We start from the raw sequence: 18074 nt of genomic DNA on the forward strand, positions 1-18074 counted from the left end.
CCCTCATCTTCAACTGCTTATAACTCGCTCACTGAACCATTCATATCACCCGAACCCGCTCCGGCGTGTGTTTAAAGGTCTCCTCTGCGGCAGGGGTAAGTTTTAGTCCTCATTTCCGGGGTGAGAACACCCTAAATTTGGTTCTTAACTGACACCAACAACCAGCCGCTCAGCAACTCGCTACTGCTGCTCCTCAGCTCGAGCTCCAGAATCATCTCGCGCTTCCTTCTGCTGATTTTACGTCACTCGCGTTTTCAGATCATGTCGAACGTTACTCGACTTTTCAGTCGTTTTGCGAGCCGAAATATCTGTAAATTTACATTATAATTTATTTCAAGTTTGTTTACATATTTTTTTAAAAATATATACAAAAAATAAGACTTTTTATATATTTTGTAGTCCGTTTGTAAACTACGTAGCCCACAAGGCAACGCGAAGATCCTCTAGACAAATCAGCTACCGATTACTCATCCGGGTATTCCGCGATTACGCCCCGCTCTGTTACCGTTCTATGTCGGAGTCGATTCTTATTTGATTCTAATTTTTTGTAATAATCTGAAGTCGATTCCAAGAGTCGAATCCTCTCTGCAATTGTTCCCAAATGGCCACAAATCTAAACACTACAAGAAAGTAGACTTTGTGCCATTAATCAGTGGTAGTAATAGCTCAGTGGTTAAGGTACTGGACTAGTAAACAGAAGGTTGCCGGTTCAAGCCCTGCCACCACCAAGTTGCCACTGTTGGGTCCCTGAGTAAGGCCCTTGACCCTCAGCTGCTAATTGTGTAAGTTGCTTTGGATAAAAGCGTCTGCTGAAAATGTAACCTACAATTGTGAACAAGCACAATTTAAGCAATTGATGGTTAAGAGTTTTGTATAAGGACCTAACAGTGGCGACTTGGCGGTGTTGATTTTTGAACCAGCAACCTTTTGGTCAACGGGTCTTAATACCTTAGCAGCTGAGCTAACATTGAATTCTCCTTAGGTGTAAGTTAATTCATAAGTAAGGCCCTACCCAATTCACAGCCATAAAATATGCGTCACAGACCGTAAAATGAGCCGTTTCCCATGAAATTTGCCATTTGGGATACATTTAAAAATTTAAGGTTTGTGTTTAGCGATTTTACATTTTTTATTCACGTAGCGTGTAAAATATGAGGCGCAATATGAGGCTGTCCTACCAATCATACGTCAACTAAGTTAGTCTAACAGACCTTTCTGTGCTATGTTTTTGTATAAAGTTTTTTTTTCTTTTGAGAATTCCATAGTCAAAGGCAAAGTTTGCTTTTCTACTCACGTGATCAACTCTGTGCTGGTCCTCAAAAGAACAAGCCAGTAAAGTATTATGCTCCAGATAGTTTGTCTATGTACAGTTTATTTCTTACTTTATAAACTCAGCAAACTCTAAAGAAGCTCGGTTACATTAGCAATCAGTTAGACAAAATGTCCAAGATGTCGAAGACTAAAGCAGCTAAAAACACGACTCGGGTAAATGAGTCTGGAAAACTCCCAACCAATTCTGTGGACGCAGAGGAGGTGTCAAAACATGTTTTACAAATCCATTAAGGTAGCTGTGCTGTGTATTGTAGCTTGCATTTATTCTGTCTTTCAATTTATGAGTTTTCTTTAATGACCGTCGTGAAATGTGGCACTTTTCTTTAAAAATCCGCGAAATCTGTGATTTTGGAAAAACGAGGTCGAGGTCTGTGAAAATAAGCACATTTCCCCATGAATTTAGTAGGGATCTATTTATAAGTGTAAGTGTGTGGTGCACTCCAGTGGATTGGCAGCCTGGTCTTTTGAATTAGTACAAGAAATCTAATCTTTTACAAACATAAAAAGTTTAGACAGTACGTTAAATGCCCAAATGTACTGTTTTGTATACATTAGTCTTGGTTACTTGGTCAAAAACAGTGGGTGCTCATGGGAATGTGTAGTTTCTAAAACAGACACTATCAGTGGAATGTAAAAACAGCAAAATAAAGATACAAACCATGATAGGGACATTGATGTATGAACTACATGTGATTAGAAACACATTAAAAGTAAATTGTAAGAAAACATGGTACTAAAATTGTGATAACCAGAGACGGTGATCACATTGTAGCTGTTGCTGTCATCTACTGCACATTGACCGTGGAAACGCATTTAACTCTATACTGCCACCCTGTGGTACATGTCGTTAAATGACATTTTGTATGTATTTAACTACAGTAGGAGCAGTTTTACGCGTAATTCAACTTTTTAAAATAAATAATTAATAATAATAATAATGATAAATAATATTTATATAAATTTAGCAAAGTTTTATATAAGTATTAAAATTAATAATATATTTATTCATTTTCGTTTATAACTATGCTTTTCTGATAATTTTACACACAGTTGGTTAAATTGCCTTGAAGTTGATTCGTAATAAAATACAGTATAATAGGATACAATGTAATACAATATTATTTTGTTTTTGCTGTTTTGTTGTTCCTCAGTACAGTACTAACTATTTTATTCCAGAGTTTCCATAAAATCTGCTGGATCAAAAATATAAAACCTGCAACTTGGTGATGTAGAAATTTGTGGACGTGGGTTCACTTTCTGGCATGGCCTCCTACTTCCTTATTGTTTATGATTGACTACCCGCTCATGATTTCTGTTTACCCAATTACAACCCTAAATCAGGAAAAAGTTGTTTTCTTAAATTTACTTTGACTTTTATTTCATTGCAAACAGTCTGAAGCCAAGATATATTGTGATATACAGTACATCTATTCCTGCATCTTTAAGGCTTGTGACACATACCAATAAATAATTATAATCAATGAATTAATACATTAATAATTATGTTATTTTAAACAGGTGATGTCAACAGGTGATTGTAATTATAATTTAGAACTAAAGCAGTATCTGTCAAATGCTTTGAGAAGCAAATATGGGCAGAGAAAAATATTAAAATGTTTTAAAAGAATGTTCATCAAAGAAAGATCGAAAGGGATTTGCATATTCCTCCTTCTAAAGTGCATAAAATTATTAAATGATTTAAGTAATACTGAGGAATTTCAGTGCATAAAGGGCAAGGGTGCAAGCTGAACACCCCTGATATTCGATCCCTCATTCAGCACTGCGTCAAGAACCGCCACTCAACAATGGCTGATATAACCACATGGGCAAGGGATTACTTTGGCAAACCTTTGTCAAGCTCTACAATACACTCACTCACTCACTCACTGTCTTAACCGCTTATCCAATTTGCGTCGCGGGGGGCTGCTGGAGCTTTTGAATGGGCACAAGGCACACAGTAACACCCTGGATGGGATGCCAGTCCATCGCAGGGCAGACACACATACACACCCATTCACCTACAGGGCAGTTCAGTGTCTCCAATTAACCTGACTGCATGTTTTTGGACTGTGGGAGGAAACCGGAGCTCCCAGAGGAAACCCACGCAGACACGGGGAGAACATGCAAACTCCACACAGAAAGGACCTGGGCCGCCCCGCCTGGGGATCGAACCCAGGACCTTCTTGCTGTGAGGCGACAGTGCTACCCACCGAGCCACCGTGCCGCCCGCGCCGCTCGCACTACAATACAGAGTAATATTTACAAAGGCCACTTAAAACTTTACTCTGCAAAAAAAGAAGCCTTATGTTAACCATTAGCAATGTCAACAGACATCCAGACTGTTAACAGCAACAAGTCCAAAGACCAGGGTCTCCTCTAGTCTCATATTTGTTTTTTCCTTGATTCGGGTTTCAAGCTTTTGTGCTCCTTGCACCAAATTCTAAATCCTTACACATTGGCCATAAAGGTGCTCTTTTTTTTTATTACAAGGGCAGTTAGCAACTCTCATAAAGTCTTAATCTGTGCTGATTTTCCTAAATCACTCAATAATTGTTTAGAATGATGCACCTTAAGTTCTGACACAAACAACTTTGCCCCTTAGTTGCCCCATATTGCATTGAAATCTCACATAAGGTGCTACTTATAAGAGCTCTTTCACACCTTAAACATGCTATTAACAACTTATAAACAGAACTTATCTGTACTATCTTTCATGTTCTGTTTCTGGTATTTTGTTTAACCTCCATATTTATAGTAAAGCAGTAGCTATAAATTAGCATAAGTAAAAATAAACACACATTTAATTGCAGTCCTGTTTATTGAGGAAAGCTGTCGGGTTGAAGCTCTGAATTTCAAACACACCACAAAAAAAACTTTACAGTACGCAGTGAAAAGCAACATCTATGCACGTATGAAGCTCACTATTTGCTGTAAATAACAGACAGTTTGGACTTGAATATATTATGCTACAAGTTAAAACTCTGTAAAATGCTCTCGCCATCGCTTTTAATATCTTGCTTTCTGTATAAATACTATATATGATAATTACTCTGTCAAGACCAACAATTAGCATCATTTAGCAGATGTGTCAACTTAAATCTGCTGCTTGTTCGATACCTTTTATTTATTTCAAAAAGTTATGGATAGAATCTTTTACTAGATCTATTTTTCGAAATACTGCTTGTAACAGTTTGGCCAGATGACACGTGAAAATTACATCTTTGTAAAACATGCTCAGGTAATAAAATGTATGTAGAAAATAAGTTGTTACAAAAAAACTAGTTTTAGTTTTCAGAAATCATAAACCAGTTCAATAAAATAGGAAGAAAGCAGGGCAGATTTAACTGAGGCTGGCCGTCCACAACGTAAGGCACCAATCAGATTCTGTAAAGCTTCACTCAGTCACTCATGCTAATGTAAGACTATACGAGAAAAAAGCCAGTTTTTGTTCTGCTAAAACCATGTTTTAAGAACCATGTAGCTGCATTTGTTATAGGATAAATATTCTTCTCATGCCCTATTGAAAAAGTTACAGTATTTTCTATTTAAAAAGGTGTAGTGAATAAGAGAACACACTGATTGGTCCATTTTAGCATCTTTTCTGTTCATTTAAAAAGATAATGGACTCGTTTAGGGACAAAATCGGATTTATTATAATATCTTAAAGCTATTGATACACAGACACTGCCCCTCTAGCACCTTCAACTGAAACTGGCACAGCATGATGCTGTTTTAAAGCAGAACAAAAAAAGTCCTTTTAAGAACCGACAAGCTCAACCGACTGTTCCCGGATATTAAACGTCATGAGAGGAGATTCCAAATGTTTTGACCTATGACAAACCTCTTGTTAGCACTGACAGCAAGTGAGCTTTGGGGACATAATCAGCAAATCCATTAACTTGGTTGATTCTAGAACCCTATGTAGGTTTTGTCGAGTTGTCAGTTCAGACCTAACAGCTTAAGTGTCGCAGCCTGCCACAGGCTGAAGAACTTCCTGCAGGAGTTTCTGGTAGAACGGTGAGTAGACTAACTTGTTGAAGTTCACGAGATGGCTGAGTCTGATTCCAAGTTCCTCCAGCTCTTTGTTAATGGGAGCCAGACCCCCAGGAACAGCTGGTGGTCCCTTGTGAGGGCCTGACTCCAAGAAGCTCAGGAGGTAGGCCTGGATCCTAGAATCTACAAAAGAATTTGAGAGTTAGAGAGCATCTTGAGAGTGAAAAATACATGCATGAATCCCACAAGTGTGACAGAAACAACTAATACAGACCAATCCATTTAAAGTCTGATATAAAGGAGCTAAAAATTCTAATAAAGTTAAGGTATTAGACTAGTAAGCGGAAGGTTGCTGGTTCAAAAAATAAAATAAATAAAATATAAATTCTAATAATAATTGATGACATATGGATTATCCTTATTTGTAACAGTATATACATATACACATGTACAGTACAATGAAATTCTTGTTCTGCATATTCCAGCTTGTTTGGAATCTGTGGTCAGAATGCAATGTCAGCCATTGTATGGCACCTTTGGAGCTGAAAGGGTTAAGGACCTTGCCCAAGGGCCCAACAGTGGCTGTATGGCAGAGCTGAGATTAAAACCCAAGTTTTTAAATTGTAACCGACAAGTTGATTTAATGGTTTCAGTTTTCTGTTAACCATCAACCTTACTGTGACCCATTAAAATATCAAACACATCACTGAGTTTTAAGGCACATTTGGGATTTCTGGTGCTAAAAAAATTTAAGTTTGTGTGACATAATTGTAGAATCAAGATTAAACATTTTTTGTTTAAATTGTGTAGGAGTTAATTGTCAAGAAGCATCCAGGATTTCTGAGCTTCTCTTGACAATATTAGTTAATAAAACAATGTCACCAGTGTCCTATAGGTCACATAGGACTAGAAGGCAAAATTACCAAATCATATTTGTTCTGAAACAACTCACATCCCCCCATGTAGAGTTGTGAAAGTAAATTACAATTGTTACCAAATACAATGCAAGCAATTGAGGGTTAGGGGTCGTGCTCAGGTCAAATAGCAGAGGTGGGATTTGAACCAGCTTCTGATTACCAGTCAAGTACCTAAACTATTGAGCTACTGCAGACATGCAGAGTTTGTTGCTGTTGGCTTTGCGTGTGTGTTGAAGGGGTCACATTTCTGATAGTCAAATTTGGCACATCACCAGATTTCTCTCTAGGTAAAGCTGTGGGGGAGAACTGTAGATCCTCTGTCTACTATCTATTATCAAGTCAGCCATTAGAAATACATTTAAATCAGCTTTTGTAACTGATAGTCTACAGAAGAATTCATTATTTGTAGGTTATTGATTAATTATTTATTCATATTTCTGACTGCTGGCTTATATCTTATTTTGCTTATCATTCATGTAAGAGAATCTGGTAATTATTTTGATCAATTCAGGGTACACTGTCAAAACAAATTGTGTGTAAAGTGTAGATATATGTGCTGTAAGTATATTAAATCATTTGTTTTCCCTTACTGTACATCACATCTCAAAAACTTGTGTATCTTCCAGTTTCCCTATATTCTCAGCACAATTCCCAGTTTATCAGAACACTTGAATGTAGCATGTAGAAGACCAGTGATGTTTTAGACATGAAGCACATGAGTCATAACTCACTAACTTATATACAACACAGTAAAATGTTAATGCATTTCTGCATTGATACACTGCAGAAATGCATTACCAGCAGGTACTTCAACTTCTGGGGGTTGTGAGGGTGATTGTCTCTCAGTGCATCATGGTGCCGTCTCTTCTGTAGTTAAATGATACAAACGTGCCCGATCGTCCAAATGATCTACTATTTAGGGTTTGTAGATTGCTCAGATGTTCAGTTCTGATGCATGCATGCCCATTGTATATGCTTTTGTCAGTGGACAGAATGCTGATGCAGTTTTTATTTGGAGAAAATGTAAAATGTGCAAGAAAGTGAAGGCATAGGTGGTTGCAAAAGTGGTAAAAATAATTACCAACGAGCTTGCGGATGGGGTTGTCTAGTGACTTGACAGCTGTAATCTGGCCTTTAAGTGCATCCTGTCTGTCTGTGTGAAAGGGCGAGAATCCATGCCGAGTCAGACATTCCCCCAGCTCCAAACACAGCTTCTCTGCAATAGCTGTGAACGCCTCATCCACTCGGAAGGACCTGTAAACCACACGCAGTGGTGAAGCTGTGATTATTCTGATACAAATTAAAGTAAGAGCTACAGCAAAATGTGGCCATATGTGCAGCACAATGCTTACGGAACGTGCATGTCGGCCAGCAAAACCCTGACAGTGTTCTTCAGCGTGTCCATGAGGCCTGGCAGCCCTGAGATCGCCTCTCCTGCACCGTTATACACAATCAGCAAAACTGAGGCCACCAAGACCAACCGCTCCAGCTCCAACTGCATTTCCAGAAACCTGCCCTGGTCCATCACTACTGTCTGGAGTGGAGACAGACAGAAAGAGAGAGGAAGAGGGAGGGAGAAGGGATATAGTGGATAAAAATAGACAATACGAAATAGAGCAAAATATCAGTATGGAAGTCATAGTTAGGATAGTAGATATGTGAGAGAACCACCACTAATTTAACTACAGGAGACTACCTGCAATTTGTTTGAGCAGCAAATATAAAGAATCCACATACCATTAATACAATTAATTAGGAGTTGCCAATTAATAAGAGTTGCCAATTAATTAGGTACACGTTTACATGTGCAGCATTTAGCAGACACTTTATTCAAAGTGGCTTACAATTTTGATTGAATACAATTTGAGCAACTAAAAATAACAGTGGCAACTTGGCAGTGGCGAAAGAACCTTCTGATTACTAGTCCAGCGGTGTTCAACCTTTTTTGCACCACGGACCGGTTTCATATAAGATATCATTTTCACAAACTGGCGGGGGCAGGAGGATTTAAAATAAAATAACTATAGAATGAAAAATCAGTGTGAACCCTGAGCTTTTTTCGATGCAACAAGACGCTGCTCCCACCTAGTGTTGATTGGAGACAATAACACCTGAAGAGTTTTGGAAATGTAATTGCTTTTGTAGCGATCTCTAATTATTTATTCTGTGCGGCCCGGTAATAAATGACCCACAGCCCGGTGGTAAGGGACCACTGCTTTAAAACCACTGTAGGGCAGGTACACTTGTACCTATCACTTGTACCTTTATACCTTGTACACTTATTTGTTACATTACTGACAGTGTCTTACACAAAAAAACATGCTGGTTAGATATTTTTTCTGACCGACATCCTTTTTATGCCCTTTTTGCTTTAAATTAGGACAAATCCAATTCCTCATGGCAGTCCTGACCTCTGCCACATGCACTAATGCTGGCTGTTAAATTCCAACACATTGGAAAAATGAAACTTGTACACAATTCATTCACTGTTTTTCCAGAATGTTAGATATAACAAATAAAGCAAATGAATAAACAGTAATCATGCTTTAAAATGCTAACATTAGACCAGGGGTGTCCAAACTTTTGTGTTTGGACACCCAAACACAAAAGTCCCCCCCCCCAGGACTCACCTCAGGGAAGGAGTCCATGCCATTGTTCCAGTTTAGCAGTCGTAAATACGCCTGGTTATGAAGGCTGAGCAGCAGCTGTGAGGAGGCAACAGAGGAGCCTGCTGTGGCTCCCTCAGCTTCTCGAAGTACAGTGTTTGCTGTGTCCTGGAGCCATTTTCGGGTGCAATCCAGAGCATCTGAAAACAATAGCATAATATGATTAATTATACTACACAGGCTCGAGTGGTGCAGTGATCTACTATGCTAGACCACCACAGCTGAAGGTTCGAGTCTCAACAGTGCTATTGGCTAGTTGGTTTGGATATGTACACAGACATGATTGTCTAATTTTTGAAGGGGGGTGGGGGTGTTTTTTGAAGCCCTGCAATGATTGGCACCCTGTCCAGGGTGTTCCTGCCTTTACCCAGTGTTTCAACCCTGACCTGGATAAAGTGGTTGATGAAAATGAAGTTTTATTTATTTATTTTAACATGATCTTTTACACTTTGTACTTGAACTGATGAATCATGTGTAACCTGTAACTACCAGTGAATGGAATGGAATCACTGTCAAACACTGTCACGGCTAATTTTGTTTCTCCGATTTACCTCACTTGCATATCTTTTGGACTGTGGGAGGAAACTAAAGCTCCCAGAGGAAACCAATGCAGACAAGGGGAGAACATGCACAGAAAGGACCAGGACTGCTCCACCTAAGAATCAAATCAAGGACCTTCTTGCTGTGAGGTGACAGTGCTACACACAGAGCCTTGTAAATCTTGTAATACATATTGTGTGTAAGTCTCTGTAATGGGTTTTGATGATGCATAGTAAATCATTTAAAAGGGCTCTCACTGGGTTGCTTGTTTAGAAATTCCTGAAACTTCTTCCTTTCATATTCCACAGACTGTTGCAGCAGGTGAGGTCGGAGACTACTGACAGCAAAGTTGGCCATGTCAATCTTCATTTTGTCCAGCACTGCGAAAATCGACCTGTAAGGCACGTTCAAATATTTTATCAAACAAATATGAAACTGAAATTTAAACAGTGCAATGACAAGTGTGTCTATGTTTCTGAATAAAGCTCCATTAAACCCTGACCTAAAAAGTGGAACAATATCTGTGATGTTTCTCAGCATATGCACGTCTTCATCTCTGCATGGTGCACAGAAGGCCCCCATGGTGTTAATGATAAACTGAGCCACTTTGCCAATGTCCAGCGCTCCATTTTCTGCCTGTTGCTGGATGAGTGAGATGTCTAGAGCTTCCTCTATCTGTGCTTTCAAACGGGCCTGGCCAGGCATCAGGAACGATAACAGGGTCTAAAAAGTAAAGCAAAAACATAGTGATCTAGTTAATAAAAAAGCACAATCACACAATTGGCTGTGTGTCTCAAGTGGGAGAAACAATGGCTGATTCAGGATTCCTTATCGCTGGGGACAAATTACATCTGCCGACTGTTGAATGTGCCTACATGGGGGGTGGCTGATCAGGGATGGGAGTGTGTGGTTCACAGCACAGGATACTGCACTGTGTGACCCAGCCCCTAGCAGGTGAAAAGAAACGATCAGTGACTGTGCACATGTCAAAGGTGGCACGTGACAGCCTCGGCCCTCCTCAACTGCGGGCGGCAGCGATGAGAGAAAGAGATAAGCTCCAGTTGGACACAACTGAATTGGGGAAAATGAATTTCAAAATAAGTTGCTCTAGATTAACCAAATAGTTGAAATCACACACTTATTTGAAGTGATACAGTAACTACTTTAAACCATGAAACATTTTAATCAGGATTTAGACTAAACCACAGTACTGGAACCGCATTAATAAAGGTAGTTAATGATCTAATAATGTCCTCTGATGGATGCATCTCTTTTTTCCCCATTAGATCTTAGTGCAGCATTTGATAATGTAGATCATATTTTTACTAAATAGACCAGAAAATACAGGTGTTAAACTACTCACACTCTCTTCGTAAGATATATTTTTACTAACCTATAAAGCGCCACATTTTCTGGCTCAACAGTATTTGAGTAAACTTATTGAGTGATACAACCCAGCATGTTTACTCCATTGGCAAGGTGCAGGGTTACAGGTAAAGTAGCTTTGAGACCATGTCTACTGTAAAAAAAACCCTTATACAAATAATTTTTGACTTGACTTAACTACATGGGATCACTCATTACCCACCTGTTAAGTTCTAAAAAAAAAAAAAACCCTGAACACTCACATGAAGACGCATGCTGTCTAGTTACTAGACAAAACAAACATTGGCATTGGCAACTGCAAAACAAACATTGTGGTCTCACCTGACTGGATCAGAGCTTCACTAACTGCAACCTAGTTTCTTTGTGACTGTTTGGCTTGATAGTTTTTCTTAGTAACATTTGTAAAGACACTTGTGCTACTAATACAACTCTAGCTGGTCTGATATTTTTACTTTTTAAGATGGATTCAAATAATGACACTTTATTTTAATCACAGCCAGTCACTAGTCAACGGTTGACTGATAACCGGCAAATCTGTAGCGTCCAATCAAAATTTAAAAACACCTCACACCAACAGGTCACACATGCTTTACATGTACAGACAGAAATGTAAACACACTCCAACAAAACTTGCATTTTACAAAAAACCTGTAGAAAGGTTAGTTGAAATATAAAATGTATACAGACATCATGGACTAAATATAAGTCACCTTGAAAGATTATACGACACATTGCTACCGTAATTCGATTTAACTTTGAAAAAGTCCATAAATAACATCTACAAAAACAGCATCAAAAATTTACATTTTACACCAAGGCAGAGACAAAAGGTTAATAACCACAACCAAGACAAGGAAAGTCATTCAAACCCAACAACTCTGCATTTAGTAGTATTACTGTAAGCAGTTGTAGCCTAGCGGTTAAGGTACTGGACTAGTAACCAAAAGGTTGCTGGTTCAAGTCCCACCACTGCCAGGTTGCTGCTGTTGGGCCCTTGAGCAAGACCCTTAACCCTCAATTGCTTAGACTGTAAACTGTCACACTACTGTAAATCGCTTTGGATAAAAGGGTCTGCTAAATGCTGAAAATGTATTATGTGCTAAAACTGTTTTGCTGTCAGAATTTTTGCTTTGCAGACAAATAGAACAATACAGGAAAAAGTATCCCCGATGGAGCAGGTAAATAACTCAAAACATACAGTACATCACAATTGTATTTGTAATGACCTTCTTAAAGTCATAACATTAACCATATCAAGTGTATGTGAACTGTACTTAAAAAACCAGTGCTTTTTGATTTTTTTAAAGAATGGTAATTTTCTTTTGGTTATAATTTAAGTGACTAATTTATGTGAAAAGAGCTTAAGGACTTAAAACAAATGCAGGGTGTGATGTATGTATATGTGAAACAAAATGTTATATTTTTAGAAAACCCACTACTGAACTTTTAGTAGTAAAACCCACCACTGATTTTTTTTTCCAGGATAAAGAAAAGCAAAGAAAAAAAAGAATGAGTACAAAAATGACTGAAATCCCAAGAAATGGCACCCACTTGTTCCTTATAAGTGTACAGAAAAATCACACTTACACTATAAAAAGTTTTACAGACCAAAACATGGGATAGAGTTAGAGACAGTAAGTCTTTTTTAATCTTACCTCTTTAATTTCCTGCACCAGTTTGATAGCGTGGTCATAGACAGGAGGGTCATCGTTCAGCTGCTTCTCCAGAGAATCCCAGAACACTTTGTGGACAATTTCCTTAACCTGTTTCTCTAAACTGCAGGCAAGAAAATAGCAAAGTGAAGGTCAAACATTTCTACATGTAGTTTTCTTTTTTTATTGGTATTTTATGATTATATGATATTGTTTTAGATGCAACATTGTTTTTCTGACCTTACCTTCCCTCAGTAGGCTCAGTGGCTTTCACTTGAAAGTCACCATTCACCACAATCTCATGAGCCAAAGCCATGTTAGACACACTATTAGCAGTCTCAATCAGCTCCTCCATGGACAAAAACTTGGTAGGACTGGCTGTAAAGGGAAAAATAACTTGGTATTTAAAATAAGCACAATTTTAGATTTGATGATCATGATACATGTGTTAATATACTATTTTAATATACTAATTACTGAATACAGTCTAAAAATTGGTTAACTTTTGCTGCAGAAGGTCAAGAAATTCCATTAACCTGAAACATATACAGCAAAGAGTGAGAAAGTGTAGTGAGTGATAACTGTTGTGAAAATGATCTTTCACCATCATTTATTTTCATTGAGTGCTTTCTCCAGGTAAGAAAATACACTGTAGACAAAGTGCTAGTCCATCGAAAGGCAACACACAGACACATTTACTCATTACACACATAAAAGCAGTGAAAGAAAACAGGTAACCAAAGGAAAATGTCTCAATATAAGGAAAAACAAGTGAAACTCCTTGCAGACAGTGACTGGGATGCAGCGACGATGATGAAACTTTTTTTTTTTTTTTTTTACATATTTCCCCACATTTCTCTCAATCTAATCACTGCTGACCCCCCAGCCTATGATTCTAACTAACGAGCTGGAGATCACAGTGGTGGTAAGCTAGCGCTTAAGATCGCTGTGCCACCCAAGTGGCTGTCGGGTGGCCAAGACTCAATGGTGCAAGAGTACAAGAATGTACGTGCAAGAAACCCTACTGTACTACTGTCCGAATAGCAGGTTTTACATTGGTTACCATGTATGCTTTAAACAACACCACAGATAACAACTCTAATAAAGCAACAAATAGTGTTTTCAATAAAACAACTTACACTGAGGGGTCTGTTTGTGAGGACTTGACGTATTTGTTCTGATCCTTTTGCGTAACATTTCTTCTGATGCATCTGTCTGGCCTGTGGAATCCTCTGGCCCTTTACTGGCAACCTTCTTGTCCTCCTCACTTGTTGATTCATTGGGTTCCTTGGGCATCCTCCACAAGCCAGTTAGAACCTGGACAAAGTTGTAAAGGGAGGTTTGTTTCTAATTCATATAAAAAGCAGGGGAAAGTGTTTAACTTGCGTTTCTTTCTAGCTTATGGCCTCAAGGGAAGCTTTTTGTTAAATAAAGAGATTTTACTCATTCACTGACTGCTTCGCTCCTTCATTAGCTGTTTACTAGTTGTGGCATTTAGTTATTTGGAATTGAATATAAAGCACAGACCTTCTGTTCCATACTTGTAACTAGAGTTATTTTTCTTTGACTAAGATGCAAACAAATTCAGGGATCAAAATCTCTTACGCGCTATAAATGGGGTCCTCAGTATCTATAGTGCTGTGAGAACTTAAACACCATTTGAGTTCTTCTGTCTGTTTTTTTCATACGTTATACTTAATTGTTTCAGATCTTTAAACACAAAAACCTGCAGTATGTGAAAAAGTAATTGCTCCCTTAGTTACTACTTCATACAGTATATGCACTTCTTGATGCCAACATCCTACTTATCCGGATCTTAGGCCCACAATAATTCCTCTAAGAGCAAGTCAACAACACATCTCCTGAGTCACAAAAAAATCACACCATAACTGCATAATTTGCTTGTTAGTTAGTTACTTAGTTTGGTCTTTTTACCATATCAGCTACACAGGCTATAGTTATGGTATACAGTTGGTGGGCAAATGGCTAATATGCATTCCTTAACTGCCTTAAAGTCATTTTTAATAATTTTGCCACAAATTAAAATTATGGCATCAGGAAATGTCATACCAAATATCAAAACACGGTGGTGGTAACATGATGGTGTAGATTTGCTGCTTTAGGACTTGCAAAGATAAACAAAACCATAAATTCTGCTGTGTAATAGCCGCTCAGGTGGCGCAGCGGTAAAAAGAAACGCGCTGCAACCAGGGCTGGATTCTGAGAGCGTGGTATCGAATCCAGCCTTGCTTTACCGGTTCGAAGCCGAGTGGCTATATGAGCAACGATTGGCCGGTTGCTCATGTGGGGGGTGGGACAAAGAACCGGATGTGGGTCTCTCTCTGTCAGAATGCGATTGCGTTCTCTGCCGGCTGATTGGAGGCGCTTACACAGAGATGGGAGAGGGTGCCCTTAGGGTGTGTCTCTCCGCATGCAATGCTGGGTGGCGCCAAACTCGTCAATGTGTGGGTGGCAAAGATGCATCTGGCTGCTGCTCGTGTTTCGGAGGGGATACGGGTTAGCTTCAATCACCTCCGTCAGGGCAGGGTTCGGCATAGACAGAGAGGAAGCACGATGCTAATTGAACAATTGGATGCGCTAAAAGGGGAGAAAAAGGGGTAAAAATAAATAAATAAATAAATGACAAAAAAGAAACAAAAACTAAGGGTTTGGGTCCCAAGTCCCTTTTGAGATAATGTGGCAGGATGTTTAACAGACAGTTCTTGGTCAAAAGCCCTTTAATGTGGATGGATTCAAGCTATTCTCCTTTTGTTTACATCAAACTGTACATTGTGGGAAAAGCTACCAATGAAAGCTGATCTAAATGTTTAATGATTTTTGGTACAGATGCTAAAGGCTAAGTCACAAAAACAAGGACTATACTGCAACAAGTTGAGGCATGCCTGGAGACAACATTTCAAAAAAATATATTTACTTTAGATTTGGTTTAGATCCATACCAACTTTATAACAAAGAATGTAGTACTAATCCCAAATACTGCCTATTTACCTTGTTCCAAGTCAGTCAACATGGAACATTTAAAGTTGATTTCTTATCATGTTTAGCTTAAATGCTCGAGAAAAGTCATTATATAAAAACATTATACTGGAACATCTGCAGAATATGTACAATAAAGCGATTTGGCAATATTACTGGATTGGACATAGGGAAAAAGTGGAAAATCTAAACTGTTGATGATGTTTATTAAGTTATTGCAGTATATCAATCTTTACAGTGTTTTTATTTTGCACAGATCATTGGACTTAAAAGCAGTTTTATTATTTATATAACGTAGGGATCATGTATAATCAATGTGTGTATGATTAACAAATATACAAGCCACCCAGCTGTTGTAAATCTCACTGATGATGTAATTATGCGGTAATGTTTGTGCTAAATACATATATTTATACAATGTAATTACACAATCTTTACACTTAATCCTAAGTAGAACTTTAATTTAGTGTGGCCTATGTTGTAGTTGCATATTTGTTTACTCTGGTTTAAGATAAAATGAAGAGCAGGTGATTACATTTGAATCTATTACAGCAAACTCTAAATCTGCTCTCCATGTTGCTGAGTTCCATCTCAAATAGTACTAAAATAAAACTCAGTTTACTGTCTGTTCTGTTTTTTTCACATTTACATGCTGGGGCATTGAGACAAACAACAAATACTTTCAAATGTGGATTTGAACATGGAGAGACTGAACACTTGTAGCACTTTTAAATGGCTGTTAAGTAATTAGCTGAAATGATGACCTGGGCATAGGTAGGACAGCCAGGGCATGATGTCATGATTCTGAAACCATCTAGGACATTTGTAGTATATGTTAGTGGATCAGATTTTAAAGTTTGGTATTGGATTGATACATTCCTAATGAATGTGTATATTTGTACACTAAAACAAGGTGGGAATTGTGATGTTTCCTGTATATGCAAATACAGATTAATGACATAACCCTACAGTAATGTATCATATCTACTTATTTTAAATCAAATTATTATGTTAAAAGTCATAGTTTTGTGCGCATGTATAAAATATACCTTATGATACGTGTTTAAAACTGTAAGTAATAGTGAAGTACTGTACTGGTAAGAATGATATGGCACAGACAGTTGGTACGGTCTGTACAGACTACAATGACATTGGTTGAATCCTAAATACCCATTACTACCCTACAAGGGTGCACTATTTAGGGTGTAATCTAATAGCTCGTTTGCATTATGTAGTTCACTTTAAGTACGTCAAATATGGATTTAGACTGCAGGTTTAACAGCTCATTAGCTTAGCAGAAGCTATCGGGACAGAATTGCCCCACTAACCCAAAGCTATTGTTTTTAAATTTAGCTCCACTCCTTTTCAGTCCTACCTCCCACCTCAGCTTCATTCAATTATTAGATACAAACACATATTTGTACCATTTATAAATCTTACCTGACTTTTCACAAACAGGACAGGCGCGTCAGTTGTGTATTAGATGAGAATTTCCACGGTGTCACTTTTTGGGAAACAAAAAAGAGCTAAACAGCTTCTAACAACCACAAACGTTTGCTTGGGTTCTCGATGAATCTGATACACAACTGCCTCTTTCCACACCTGTTTTTGAGATAACCCCGCCTTCTCAGATATGATTGGCCAGTAGTTCAAACTCAAGCGATTGTTATGATCTGTTAGCTAATCGTTGTACAGAATTGGGAGAATTACAGCCAATTGTAGCATAGAAGGCGGAAAACGAGTAGGGGAAAAATAACGTTGGGTCTATTTACGGAAATAACATTACACATTACCAGGTTGTAGTTCTTTATCGTTACAAAATGTCTGACACTCAACCAACGATGGAAAGGAAAGAAACTACATTTCCCAGATACATAAACGTTGCTACCCTGAAACGGATTGTTATTTTGTCTTTTAGTTCCAAGGGAGTTAAATAATTGCCTTCACACCTAATGCACTCTGCACAATTTGAGGCCAAATGTTCCGGTCAACTTCTATGTCAGTCATGATTTCTTGTACAATGTAAATGGCATTAAATTATCTATCTATCTATCTATCTATCTATCTGTCTGTCTGTCTGTCTGTCTATCTGTCTATCCATCCATCCATCTATCTATAGATATCCATCCATCCATCCATCCATCCACCCATCCATCCATCCATCCATCCATCCATCCATCCATCCATCCATCTATCTATCTATCTACAGTGTATCACAAAAGTGAGTACACCCCTCACATTTCTGCAAATATGTTATTATATCTTTTCATGGGACAACACTATAGAAATAAAACTTGGATATAAGTTAGAGTAGTCAGTGTACAACTTGTATAGCAGTGTAGATTTACTGTCTTCTGAAAATAACTCAACACACAGCCATTAATGTCTAAATGGCTGGCAACATAAGTGAGTACACCCCACAGTGAACATGTCCAAATTGTGCCCAAAGTGTCAATATTTTGTGTGACCACCATTATTATCCAGCACTGCCTTAACCCTCCTGGGCATGGAATTCACCAGAGCTGCACAGGTTGCTACTGGAATCCTCTTCCACCCCTCCATGATGACATCATGGAGCTGGTGGATGTTAG

The 18074-nt window shown here is 38.3% G+C and overlaps 1 protein-coding gene and 1 long non-coding RNA gene across 2 annotated transcripts; one reads left to right on the forward strand and one right to left on the reverse strand.

The window, feature by feature from the left end:
• Positions 1–15: 15 nt before the first annotated feature.
• LOC134319565 (uncharacterized) lies at positions 16–9844 on the forward strand. The gene is made up of 3 exons (XR_010013540.1): positions 16–95; positions 9500–9597; positions 9757–9844. It is a non-coding gene; the product is annotated as an uncharacterized LOC134319565 (long non-coding RNA).
• On the reverse strand, positions 4132–17055 carry tcp11l1 (t-complex 11, testis-specific-like 1). The gene is made up of 10 exons (XM_063000816.1): positions 16924–17055; positions 13626–13803; positions 12732–12864; positions 12490–12610; positions 9951–10171; positions 9706–9842; positions 8873–9048; positions 7595–7776; positions 7324–7496; positions 4132–5508 (listed from the first exon to the last, which is right to left on the reverse strand). Exons 2-10 carry the CDS (start codon positions 13780–13782, stop codon positions 5291–5293), a joined length of 1518 nt encoding a protein of 505 aa, XP_062856886.1. The 5' UTR covers positions 13783–13803; positions 16924–17055; the 3' UTR covers positions 4132–5290.
• Between the last annotated feature and the right edge of the window lie 1019 nt (positions 17056–18074).

The sequence above is a fragment of the Trichomycterus rosablanca genome, chromosome 8 (genome assembly GCF_030014385.1).
Source record: "Trichomycterus rosablanca isolate fTriRos1 chromosome 8, fTriRos1.hap1, whole genome shotgun sequence".
Lineage (NCBI taxonomy): Eukaryota > Metazoa > Chordata > Actinopteri > Siluriformes > Trichomycteridae > Trichomycterus > Trichomycterus rosablanca.